Source organism: Paroedura picta, chromosome 7, assembly GCF_049243985.1.
Source record: "Paroedura picta isolate Pp20150507F chromosome 7, Ppicta_v3.0, whole genome shotgun sequence".
Lineage (NCBI taxonomy): Eukaryota > Metazoa > Chordata > Lepidosauria > Squamata > Gekkonidae > Paroedura > Paroedura picta.
Genome location: NC_135375.1, coordinates 31,415,159 through 31,428,692, shown reverse-complemented (window position 1 = coordinate 31,428,692; position 13,534 = coordinate 31,415,159). Strand labels below are relative to the sequence as shown.

The 13,534-nt window shown below is 46.9% G+C and overlaps 1 protein-coding gene across 2 annotated transcripts; it reads left to right on the top strand.

Annotated features, from left to right (window-relative positions):
• The first annotated feature begins 648 nt into the window (after nt 1-648).
• LOC143842302 (uncharacterized) lies at nt 649-6,885 on the top strand. Of its 2 annotated transcripts, XR_013233059.1 has the most exons (3): nt 649-4,790; nt 5,340-5,686; nt 5,966-6,883. XR_013233059.1 is itself a non-coding variant. In XM_077347291.1 (2 exons), exons 1-2 carry the CDS (start codon nt 4,169-4,171, stop codon nt 5,432-5,434), a joined length of 717 nt encoding a protein of 238 aa, XP_077203406.1. In that variant the 5' UTR covers nt 649-4,168; the 3' UTR covers nt 5,435-6,885. The 2 variants fall into 2 exon arrangements, 1 of the variants encoding a protein (XP_077203406.1); XM_077347291.1 differs by having other exon boundaries at nt 5,340-6,885.
• The last annotated feature ends 6,649 nt before the right edge of the window (nt 6,886-13,534 follow it).

Below are 13,534 nucleotides of genomic sequence, written 5' to 3'. Positions count from 1 at the left end.
CAAGTGTGGGGGGAAAGGGTTGTCTCCCTCAGGGTAGGGCCTGAAGATCTCCTAGAATTACAACTGATGACAAAGTTCAGTGCCACTGGAGAAAATGGCTGTTTTGAAGGATGGATACTGTGGTATTATATCTCACTGAACCCTGCCCCAAACACTGCTCGCCAAATCCCCAGGAATTCCCCAACACAGAATTGCATTTATTTATTTACTGCATTTATACCCAGCTCTTCCCCGGTATTATGTATCTGGATATTTGTTCATGCGACAAAATTCACGTGTCTGAGCTTGAACCACGCCCTAGCTCCTCTGCCTTCAATAGCAATTTGCTAGAATGTTTCAAGCAACCAATCGACAGAATGTATTTCGTAGCCAATCATATGGATGCATTAACAACCAATAGTGTGTCTAAGTGGGTGTGGCCTGAAGCAGTTGGATATGTATAGAAAGCCTGTGTGTTCTCCCCGTTGATGTTCAGTTTTTCCTCATTAATGAAACGTCTTTGTGATGGAGTTGAAGTGTCTGCATCCTGACTGAACCCACAGATCTAATACCCAGAGGCTCAAGGTAGCTTTCAAAAGGATTAAAATGCATAAAAAATGAAACATTGAATATTAATTTAAATTTAAAATTAATAATTACAATTAAATATAAATTAAATCCTGCCTCAAAGAGCTAAGGAAATATATGTTCGTTACCAATGATGCCAGCCTCCAGGTGGGACCTGGGGATCCCCTGGACTTATAGTTCATCCCCGGACTACAGAGATCAGTTCGCCTGCAGGAAATGGACAGTGGACACAGTGGCATTGTACTCCACTCAAGTTTCTGTCCTCCCCAGGCTCCACCCCCAACTTTCCATAATTTGGCAATCCTACCCCCCACCCCTGACCAATGGGGACCTCGGAGCCCTGTCAGTCCAAACCTGACATACAAAACCCTAGCTTGTCAGGAGGGGGGAGATACGTTAGCAGCATTCTCTCTGACACGGTGATATCTCTGTACCAGCAGCACTGAAATATTATTATTATTATTATTATTATTATTATTATTATTATTATTATTATTATTATTTCGATACACACTGACACACACATACACAAAACTACAATAATATATTCCAGGAAGAACTTCAGTTGTATGGATCCCAGTGATCCTGTAGCTCAGATAGTGTTTATGTTGCGTTCTCAGCATGCCTATTTACAACTGCCTTTGTCCAAGTTCCCATCTGCATGTATAAAGTCGTCATATCTCAGAATAGCATGGCTTTCCATTTCCCTTCAGGTTTCATTCATGCAGTGGCTCTAGACACACTGTAAATACAATGTTCTCCCCCTCATAAAGTGACTCAGACCCGGCCCATGAAAGAGGTGCTTACATGACATGCTAAGTATTTATTCAAGCAGGTCGCCGTGTTAGTCTGAAGCAGCAGAACAAATTTAGTCTAGTGGCACCTTTAAGACTGACAGAGTTTTATACTTTGTTTTTATAAATTATAAAATATGAATAATTCAAACTATATAATGGCCTGTCAAAATTATGAGGAACGACCAAATGTTATTTATGGTGGGAGTGATTTCATTCCTGATATATATATATTCCCATCTCTGACTTAACCTCTCACCAGTTAGAAAGAATTTTTAAATATTAGGATAACCATCTCCCAAGAGCCCACCAGCTGACCAAGTCCATAGGTGGGGCAAAACAACACCCTGCGGTCAGATTAGCAAATTAAAATTTCCATCAAAAATTTTTATTGTATTGTATTTTGTACTGTAACCCTTTGTCCACTTTTGTCACAAGATAGTGCTGGTTCAAGGTAACTGGTCACTTCCATTAAGCCTTGTCATTTCTGGGTTAGGATATTTGAGGTACAAGGAATAAGAAGGGAAAGAGCCTCCATGGGATATAATGCCATAGAGTCTACCCAAAAAGTAGCCATTTTCTTCAGGGGAACTGATCACTGTAGTCTGTTGATGTCACTATATAAGGGCCATGCTTTAGCATTCACCCATAACTCTATGGTTGAAGCAGAAGTAAGTTTCAAGTTAAAAAACAAAAAGGGGTAGACCAACAAACCACCAGTTGGTTGGCCCCATTGATTAGCAGGCCGAGGAGTGGTGAGTCAAAGAGCTTTTTGCGCTGCATGTGAGAAGGGGAAAACGTGAAAAGACATGGCAGGAAGGCTTTAAAGTGTGGAGGGGGAAACAGCCTGATTTAATATCATGCTATTGCAAGTAGGAGCCATCTCGCCATAGTTTCCAGCAATTCCTACAGAGGCATGACATCACTTCAAGGTGGCAAGCCCTCCATGCTGCCGCTGCCACTGCCACCGCCACCACCACCACGAGTGGATAAACTTATCATCTAGTTTGGGCCTAAACTCTAGCATTGTGCCACCATCATCTTTGCTGTGCTGCCCCTTCCATGAGAGAAGCTCCTTTTGGATTTCTGTTTTAATAAAGGAAGAATTTGTGGCAGTTTTGTGGAGACAGAAGGTAGGAAGACTTCAGTGACTGGCCACCATCACCTACATCTCTTCTAAACTGTTGCTTTGGTATGATCTTGGCCTCTAGTCACAATGTTTAGTTTATCAAACCACCACTGTATTATATAAATATGTTTAAGACAAGATGAAAAACGCACAGCAGCTGACTGTCCCACATGTTCCAAAATTATGAGCCATCCTGCAAAATACCACCAGAAATAGCTCATTTGAGAATTCTTCATTTAATTGCTGTTCATAATGTTTATTCATTTTTCTAGGTGTGAAATGCCAGAATCATTATTTCTTAGCAAAAGACAGCTGAGGGGCATTTCCCACGGCTTAAAAATAGCACAATGGTTGCTGATTGAAAACGCTACTAATTTGCCATAACGCACGACGTCGTTAACGATCTGCAACAATCCTGAAACCGACCCGCCAAAAGCGCTTCGTTGTAGCGCTTTTAGGGGAATCCAGAAAACTGGATTCACCCTCCGGATAGCGATACACTCCTGCAACCAATCTGCAACAGTAGCGCTAAAGACCTGTGCGTTACCATTGTTGCGGGTTCTTCAAAGTCCCTCCTCCCGAGCCTGTCCTCCAAACTTCCGGCGAACTGTTCGCCATTTTTTTTTTCTCCGAGCGAGCGGGGATCTACGAGGCAACGGGACAGCGACTGGCTTTCAAGCACGATTACTTTCGGAAATTCTGCCCGGACACCACAAGAGTTTTTCACAAGCACAGTGGCACACACCGTCACGTTCCCAAAATTTGCCCAAAGCTTAAAACCCCGTCTACCATCGGCCAGTCCTAGCGGAGTCAACGTACAGGGAGCATTTTAAAAAATTTTCCTCTGAGCGTGCCAACGAACATTCGCCGCTCGCAGTCTCCTGCTTAGCTTAGAGGGGTTCAATAGACATGATTCGTGGTGATATCATGAGGGGCGGCTTATGTGTAGTGGGTCTTTGTGTGGTTCCCGGTGCGTGCTTGTGCTTGGGTGCGGACAACCCCTTCCATTGGCGGCTAGACCTCCGGCAAGCAGAGTTGCCGTCCCCCGTTCATTTTAAAAAATTTTCCTCTGAGCGTGCCAACGAACGGTCGCCGCTCGCAGTCTCCTGCTTAGCTTACAGGGGTTCAATAGACATGATTCGAGGTGATATCATGAGGGGCGGCTTATGTGTAGTGGGTCTTTGTGTGGTTCCCGGTGCGTGCTTGTGCTTGGGTGCGGACAACCCCTTCCATTGGCAGCTATACCTCCGGCAAGCGGAGTCGCCGTCCCCCGTTCATTTTAAAAAACATTCCTCTGAGCGTGCCAACGAACGTACGCCAGTAACATGTCATGTTTGGTTGATTTATGCTGTGGCTGGTGAATATTATTGGGGAACTGCCGAGTACTGCCGCACTTGCTCTCGGTTGAACACCGGCATGCGTTTGTGTAATGGCGGACATTTTCCTAAAATGGCTCCCGCTGCATGTTCAAACTGCTCTTCTCTCGTGTAAACGAATCAGCGCATGCGTTAAGTCAAACAACAAGGGCGCCAATCTGGCCATTAGGAGCAGATCCTGTTCCCGCGCGAGGAGTTTTGAACGTGACATGTGACCTAATGTGGCCAATGCGCGTGTCCCCTACTGCCCTCTACCAATCAGGAGCCGGCTAGTCCCTTTGTCTTTGTGTGCGGGAAGGTATATGATCCGTTGCACCCTGCACCTTCCACCACCATTTTGCTCAGCTACTAGCGAAAGCAACATGGAATCGTCTTCTCAAGCCTCGTCCGTCCCTGCAACCGGCCGTGGCCCAACTTGGAGGGACGCGGAGATCAGGGACCTGATCGGGATTTTCTCGGAGGAGAAAATCCAGGACGCGTTCCAGTCCTCCCACAGGAATAGGGAGGTATTCGAACAAGTGGCCATTAAGATGCGCGCCCTGGGCCACAACAGGACCGGCCTTGAATGCCGGTCGAAGACCAAGACAATGAGGGCAGAGTATATGCGTGCCGTGAACCATAATAAGGGTTCCGGCAACGAGAAGGTTACCTGCCCCTACTTCGAGGAGCAGCGCCAGCTGTACGGAGACGGGGAAGGATCCGGCAGGCCGAAGCGCGTCGGCCGGAGCCTTAAGGTGGTTCGGAAGCCGGCTGCCCCGGTCGAGGAACCACCCGCTGAGGAGGATCCCGGCGAGGGCACCTCGTCCAGCTTTCGCCCTCCACCCCCCGTCCAGCAACGAGCCGCGGAATCGGTAACGCTGGACCTCATCGCCATCGTTTCTGGGGAGCCAGAGGAGGCTCCTGAGCAAACGCCCCTTGCCTCCGGTAAGTGATTTTCTTTTTATTTTATATTTCCTTTTGAGCAAATGTGTGTTCTGACGTTTGGGCATCGTTTTCTCGTCAGTTCGTTGCAACGCATAAGATGGTAGGCTGCTTGCTGTGTTTACTATTTGAAACGGTTTTAATTTTATAATTTAATTTTAATTTTTAAAAGATTTTAAAAGATGGTAGGCTGTGGAGTGCTTGCTGTGTTTACTATTTGAAACGGTTTTAATTTTATAATTTAATTTTAATTTTTAAAAGATTTTAAAAGATGGTAGGCTGTGGAGTGCTTGCTGTGTTTACTATTTGAAACGGTTTTGATTTCATCATTTAATTTTAATTTTTAAAAGATTTTAAAAGATGGTTGGCTGTGGAGTGCTTGATGTGGTTAGTATTTGAAACGGTCATGTTTAACCAACAGCCCCAAAATATTTGCTGCATGCCTCGCCCATAGGCCTTCTGCAGTACTTTGGCTCACTACTTTGGGAGCTTGCTTTGTGGTTCATGGTGTATGCTTGCTCATTTTTCACTATTTTCTGCTCTTGTCCACAGAGACACAGTTGCCAGGGACGGGGCCCCTCGAGTCTCCAGCAGCACCTGACGTGGATAGTGATTCGGGGGCATCAACTAACATTGGTAAGTATTAGTTAAAATAGGGGGGGGGGCTGTTTTAACTGCTTTGTGCTTTTCTGTTTGTGCAGGGCAGCAGCACTGCTAAGAGAAAGAAGAGAGTCCCTCTGCGTTGCTGGTGTAGGCTTTGAAGCTGGCTTTGCCACCCTTTGGTCCTAGATCTGTTTTTTTTCCTTTTTTTGCAGATTTCATACCCGGAACACAGGAGGAGGAACAGCCTGGGGTGCTTGGACCTCCTGCCCGGCGCAGGCGGATACAGATTCAAGATGGTGAGCGTGCATGACCTGTTCCTTTCGAGCCATAGCTGCAGGACAATGTCGCTAGGCACTAACCATGTGCTCCCTTTTAATTGTTGAGAGTCCTGCTGTGAAAGTAGGCAAAAGTAAAAGCACACCATGGGCAAACAAACAATAGCCATGTGCTCGCCGGGGATTGTTTAAATTCTTGGCAGGAAAACACGGGGACAAAAAAGAACACCATGTCCACCATGGTGTGTTTTGACTTTATTGATGTTACTAACAGTTTTGTTTCTCATTTTTTGCCAACAGAGGTTCTTTCAGATGAGGAGGAGGAACCACCCCTGGCTCCAGGCAGCCCACCACCTAGAGGTGCGCTCCCAGCAGAGGAGAGGCTTACGAGGGAACGCGGCAGGCTGAGGCGCGTCTCCGTCTTGACAAGCGTGGGAGAGAGGCTCCTTGAGCACTGCTATGAGGAGTCACGGCGTGCCGCTGCCGCTGACCAAGCCATGCTCACACTCATTGCCCAGGAGGGGAGAAAATTGAGGGCAGTCCTTAGAGAGACAAACCAAATCCTACGCGAAGGCGTGGAGGAGGTGCGACTGATAAGGAGACTCATGGAGAGGGCTGTAGTGGTCATGGAAAGGGCCTACCCTCCACAAATCGCCCCCGCCCCCCCACCACCACCCCCACCACCACCCCCACCACCACCCACACCAACACCACCACTTCCAGCACCCACCCCACCGACTCCCTCTCAGAATGCCTCCACCCAAACACGAAGGAGGACTATTCTCGGAAAGAGAAAAATAAAACCAGCAGACAAGTACTCCCCCTCCTAGTTTTGCCCACTTTTTCTATTTCATGTTATCTGTGTTTTGTTGTTTGTTGAATAAAGTTTATATTTTTGACTCTGTCTCTGTGTACCCTACTGTAGAATCTGCAAGGCCGAAAGCGGCCTCTCTAGTGATTGTCTATATTGTGGTACTGCTGTGTGGGTTGGAGGTTGGAGGGGTGTTAGTTCAAGGAGTTTTAGGAGTGTGGTGTGGGGTTAAATATGTGCGAGTTTAAGAAGTCACACTGGAGTCTTGTTATAAAATTTGCAATAACATTTTATTTTAAAAAACATTTTAACAGGGGAAAAACATTAGGGAATGAAACTTGGAGCCCCACCAGCACCACCACCCCCCACCCCCCTGGAAAACCTATTTTTTTTAACAAAAGTATACATTTAACAGGGGAAAAACATTAGGGAATGAAACTTGGAGCCCCCCCCCCAACCCCTACCCCAAAACACAAACAGGAAACAAAACTCAGGTCCCACTGCTCCCCTGCCCAGCCCCTTCCATCTCCCTCACTCTCCTGCTCAACCTTCCCACGGACCCCCGGACTTTGCGGCGGAAGAGGTCCTCATCCTCCTTCTTCTTAACTGTGTGGGGAGGGAGAAAAAGTACACATTAGTGCCACACATATTTTCAAATTTCTTTAGTTTACATGCATACACTTTTAAGTGGCCTTAGCCACAGTGTGAGAAGAGTTGGGCAGTGGGGAACATAACCTACGTTCTTCCGCCTCCCTCTGTTGCCTTTGCTGCTCAATCTCCCCTTTCAGCTCTGCCACTTGAGCCTCCAGGGAAGTAACTCTGGCCTCCATCGCACGCAGCCTTGCCTCCACAGTTTCAGCTATAGGAATCAAACAAAGAATTTGATCACACTCCAAAAGGAAGCATCACATCAGGCTCCCATATGGCTCCATGGGGGTACACACACATGGGTCTCCCTCACAGACATAAAACTCTCACCTGCAGCCTGTCCCGAGGTGGAAGGTCCCTCTTCCTCCCCCTCCTCACGCTCAGGTGCTGTTGCCAGCTTGGATGGTGATTGTGTGGCTGGGCAAAGAAAAAGACAAATCATAATTAAAAGCACACAAAACAGAGATGAAACACAGCTGGTGGACACACCACAGTTAGAGTCTAAGCGCATAACCAAAGTGGTTCTACAGTACTGGCTGGCTAAGTCTGAGGGGGTTGACAGCATCTAAATACTTTCTCGAATTTCATTGGGGACAGTAGGGGAAAGAGGCAGCTAGTCATTCCATGCATGTTTAAGGGTAAAACACCAAAGTGGTTCTACAGTACTGGAGGGCTAAGTCAGAGGGGGTTGACAGCATCTAAATACTTTCTCGAATTTCATTGGGGACAGTAGGGGAAAGAGGCAGCTAGTCATTCCATGCATGTTTAAGGGCAAAACACAACGAGGGCAGCACTCACCCATATGCCTCCTCATGTCCAGGGGGGGCTTCCCAGCCTTCTCCCATATTTTTACCATCTGGTCGTGGAAGACCGTCCTCCCACTTGGCTGCGGGATCCCCCCCCACTGTTCCAGACTGTTTAGGAAGTCCAGCTTAAGGCGCTTGAATTTTGTCCGGACCTGCTCCCAGGTCCGGACGTAGCCCCTCTCCCTCAGCTTTGAAGCCAACACCAGGTAAGCACCCTTGGTGTGGCAGTGGGTGCTGGCCATAAGGCGGCCAACACTTTTCGATTGGAGCACAAGCTCCAGAAGTGCCTCAGCCTCGGCGCGCTGCCAGAAGGAGCCCTTCCGTGGCTTCGGCATCTTCGGAATGACGGTTAGGGAACGAACGTGCGTTGCTCCGATAGACCACCCCGTTTTTTAAATGTATCAAAGCTGCCCACCAATAAAATTATTCATTGGAACATAAGTGGATTGATCCTCCGGTTTGACAGGGGTCGCCAATACTTCCTGGCTACCCGCCTCCCCGAACTTTCCCCATTCAGCGCTTCCGTATTGTGTTTGTCAATTTCAGTTGGGAGTTAGCATTTAGGGCTGTCAAAGTGCTTTTGGACCAGAGAATCCCCGTTTTTTTGCTGGCAAAGTACACAAACCGCACAAGACAAGGTTAAACAAATAACACAAAACTTTATTCACCAACAAGAGAGTGGGAAAAACAATTAAACACGCCTCCTGTTTCTGTAGATGTGGGTGGCTATGGCGTCCCGAACCTTGCACCCCTCTGCATAGATTCTTCTTCTCCTTGCTTCAGGGATGTCTTGTGTGTCCTCAAGGACAACAGGATCAGGTTCATCCACAGGGAAGGGGATGTTATGTCCCTTGTCCTCGCATATGTTGTGCAAAATGACACACGCGATGATCAGCGGAGTCACATTGTCTATATGCACGTGTAGTCGGGACATCAGGCAACGGAACCGGGACTTCAAACGTCCAAAGGCACGCTCCACTACATTCCTTGCCCGGGAGTGAGTGAGGTTGTAGTGGCTATGCACGTCTGTCCTTGGCCGCTTGTAGGGAGTCATGAGCCAGCGTCGTATTGGGTAGGCTCCGTCCCCGAGCACCAACGGCGGCACACGCACGCCCTCAATGGTGGCGGTGGGGTTTCCTGGAACAAAGACCCCTTCGTCCATGGCTTTCCTGAGGTTGGATTCCCTGAAAACAAGGGCATCATGCCTCCTGCCACTCCACCCCACCTCGGCATCGATAAACCGGCCGGAGAAGTCCACTGTTCCTTGCAGGAGAACAGAGCAAAAGTCCTTCCTGTTCCCGTACTCTTTTATGCTTCCCCCGGGGGCACGGATAGGGATGTGGCTTCCATCGACGGCCGCAAAACAATGCGGGAATCCAAGCCTGGCAAACCCGTCCATACTCTGGAATAAGGGAAAGAAAAGAATATAAGCCATTGCATGTCAGCGTGGGGTGTATCGCGTCTTCGTTGCTGACCTGTCAAACAAGAAAAAAAATTTAAAGGGCAAAGGGGATAGAATGACACTCACCGCTCCAAGCCGGTCTCCGAGGCACACGACTTTGCTGAACAATTCCGCCTCCATGGCGAGGCAGAACTCCTTAAGGATATCGCCAACCGTAGTGACTCCGAGTCCGAATTGCTGGGCTACTGTCCGGAAGTACTGAGGGGTGGCCAAGTACCACAATGCGGCAGCCACCCTTTTTTCAACTGGAACGGGGCGCCGCATGCCAGTGACTTGCCTCTCCATGCGTCCACGTAGAGCCTCCACGAGTTCAAAAAATGTCCCCCTCGACATCCTGAAGTTGGCAATCCAGTGGTCATCATCCCAGCGAGTCCACACAAAATTCTCCCACCAGTCAGAGGATCGTTCGTCCACCCAGAACTGTCTGGGGAACCGGACCTCTGCCAGAGCTTGCCAGCGTTTCTTGGCCGCCATGGTTACCCTTACAGAACGTCTTCTGCTGCTGGTCAGCGTTCCGGGCACCCGTTCTCGGTACTCCGCGATAGCAGACGTCCGACGCGACAAGGCGGTATTCATGCGCTGGAGCACCGCGAGCATGTGAGCCAGCAATTGAAAAATAAGCCTCTCCATTGCAACGTTGACCTGTGCTGCGGGCAGTAGGCTACGCAAACAAAAGAGTGAGGCCGACCGCGTGTCTGCCCAGGTGCATATAAGCAGGTAACCTGTGGGCGTGTACTGTGGGCGGGGATTAACCAATCAAACATGTCAATGCATCTGGTTCCTAGAAAACAATAGAAAACACGTTCCAAGGGCGCCAATGATCGGACGATAACGCGTTGCTACGGGGTTTCCTGGGTTTTTTTAAAAAAAAGGGAACCCCGACAAGTTCGGCTTTAGGGTCGAGGTCAAAGGTGTGCCTGCAGTTTGATTGACGGGCACGGGAGGCCAGAAGCGCTAAAAAGGGACCTCCTTTGTAGCGATAAGACGGAGAACCGGAAGCCTGTGGGTTACGAAAGTGGCGAGAAGTGAAAGTGCCAAATTCCGCAAAAACCGCAGCTGTGCGTTACGGGCACGGCTAGTTACATTTCGCTACTTGAAGTAGCGCTTTCACAAACGGCAACCAAATAGCAACTTTGAGCTCTGTGCGAAATGGCCCTGAGTGTTGGCGTTTTCTGTTTGCACAAAGATTGTTTCATTAGGGCAATATCAGGAAGACAGTAATGGGCTGAATAATGAATGTTGACCAGGAGCATGAGTTGTAATCCTGGAAGCCCCTCAACCCTCTCACAGTAAAAGTGTCCTTCACCATTCAACTCCATGTTGACTGGGTGCGGGGAGGGGTATGACAAGAGATGATGCCTCCCAATCCTAAATTTACTGGCATAAAGAGAGCAAGACGTCAGGTAATTTATTAGTAGACCTTCTCCCCAACCCCAGAATTATTTTTGCCTATGCTGTTGCCATGCTGGATTGTTGCCACACATTTTATAGCTTAGTTTTAAAGAGATGCTTACAAAATTCGTAAGTAACAGGTCCACGAATGCTCTTTTCTTTCTGATTTGGTAACCTTTACCCTCAGATTTCCAATCAATTCCCAGTGAATAACAAAGGGCACTTAATCACTGGAGGTCCCTAACAGGGAGAGAGATGGATGCATTAAAAGGGAATAGACTGTGAAGAAAGGACAGAGAAAATAGTGTAAGAGGAGAAAATAAGTTGACTCCCACAAGTCCTTGTGGGTCCTTCATTTGCCATGCTCTACTAACTCTCACTGGGCTAAGGCTTTATTTCTTAGTCTTGCTTCTTGCTGAATTTGTCATCATGACTATGTGGGCATAACTAACTCCTCTGAAGTCCCAGCATTCTACTTCCTTTTTAAAAGTAAGGCTCTTGCTTGTTATGGAGATATAAGGTGGGTGGGGGTTCGTGTTTCATCTACGCGCTGAAAAGGGATACTTAAATTTAAAAAACAGAGGATTACAATAGCTCCAGACATGCAATGTATCATATAGACCCATTATGCACGGAGGGGAAGGTCCGCATTCAGGGTGGAATGGCGTCGCCTAAATCACCGATAACGCATGGTGCCGGCTGCAACTGGCCACAGATTCGGTGCATGCCGCTGAAAAAGCCACGTTAGCAAAACGCAGAAGAAAGTGGAGCTTCCGGGCGACCAGGGCACAACCAGAAACGGCGCCGGGGTTGCCGCGTGCATAATCGGTTACTCTGGGTTTTGCCGCCGTTGCGTCCCGTCCCATCCCGTGCATAAGTGGCTTGCTTCGCATCTTCCCCCTCCGCATTTTCCATGTGACCCAAAATCTCTGTTTCAGCAGCCGTGCATAATAGGCCATACTCAAGCAAACAACAGGGCTTCCTCAAGTCATAGTGTAGCCACCACATATAGGTGGAGTGTACAGACTGTTACAGGGAATGTGGGGTCTGTGATTGTCTTCAAGATACAGCCTCACCAATCTTGACCCCTTCAAAGAATGTAGACTGCAACTGGTTGTGGATGTGATGGATGCACATTATGCGCTCTAATGCTCTGGCATGACCATGGGAGAAAGAATGGAAGCAAGACTATGATTCCTTCCATTCACAAGGAGGTCTCCGATGTGTAGATGTATTTGTTTGTGGTTTAATGTCTGATTTCAGAATCTTATCATGTTATTCCAGTTGAGCAATCCAGTCTGTGATAAAAAAAAAAAAATCTGTTCAAATTTCCAATTCAGTTTTCATGCCCAAATATGAGCATCTTAAGTCTTCTGTTTATTCTCCTGTGCTGAAAGTAATGGGGGAAACCATTCTTTCCAGCAAATTATACCACCTCCAGAATTCTGTTCCTTTAGAAAGCTAGAAAATAGTGACGCTGGATAAAGTTTGAAATGTCTAATTCGTTGATACCAAAAAAGAGCTTTTTTTTTCTCCTCACAATCACTAACAGCTTTCAATTATATTCTCTGTGTTTACCACCCAACCCAATAGCAATTGAATTCATTATTACGTTAATGTTTATCACTTCTATTGCTTTTGTGGTTCCACCCTCCCCCCAAATTTCACAATAACTGGGCAGTCCTTCTTTTTAGCATTTTCCATCCTGAGCATCCAGCACCCGCCTGAGCTGTCATGAGATAAAGCACCCTTGGGATGTGACTTCAATCTGGTTTTAGCACAAACTTCTGTAGGCAGAAACTTACAACTCTTCACCCAAGCCTACTTCAGAAGCTTTCCAGGAATCCAGTCTACAAAAAATGAAAAACAGCAGTAGTAGAGAGGTTTAGGGTATGAAGAAGATAAAATTATGTTGCCTGCTCTATCACAGCATGCATATAAACCACAGCAGAAAACGACCTTTAACCAGCCGATAGGTTTCCCAATAATCATTCAACACATCCTTCATTCTAAAACAACATGTGCAAACAACGTTTTGCACAATAAAACATCTGGGTCATCTTGGTTGACCTGTGATCATAACAAGTAAAGACAATAGCTATAAAACTCTTCTCAGATTTGTTCTACACTTTTACAACTGATGCAAGGAGGGTGGGGAGGAGTGCACAATCTTTCTCTTTTTTAACTGATAAATGAAAGATAATTTTTTTGTATAAAAGTAGACCATTCCAAGACGACTGCTTTGACTTAAACAAGAGATTGCTGCCAAACGCAAAGCAAAGGAATATGAAGCAACAATTTGCCCTTATGGCCTAGCTTGTGTGGAGTTTGCTAATTTATTTAAAACCTTTTTTTAACACCCTTTCTTTCTTATGGAGCTCATGGCACCTTACAATATAATAGAATAGAATGCATAAAATAGAGTACATAAAATACATCAAACCAATATTTAAAATCCCAGTTTAGGACTGCTTTAATCAAATGCAGTTGTTGAACTAATTTCTGGTTTCTTCTTTCCCCACAATCAGTTTTTGATGGCAGTGCCAGAACCTTTGAAGAAATAAAGGAAAGAACGCCTTGGAGTAAATGCAAAGGAATTTTCCACACTGCTGTGTAACTCTGGAGTACCTTCATACACGCCTCAGTAAGGGGGCTGCTTAGGTTTCTTAAATCTAGGCCTCATCATTTTAAAAGTCTCTGATTTATAAAACAGAGCCAAATCTGCCACTTACGGGCTCTGCTAAACTTGC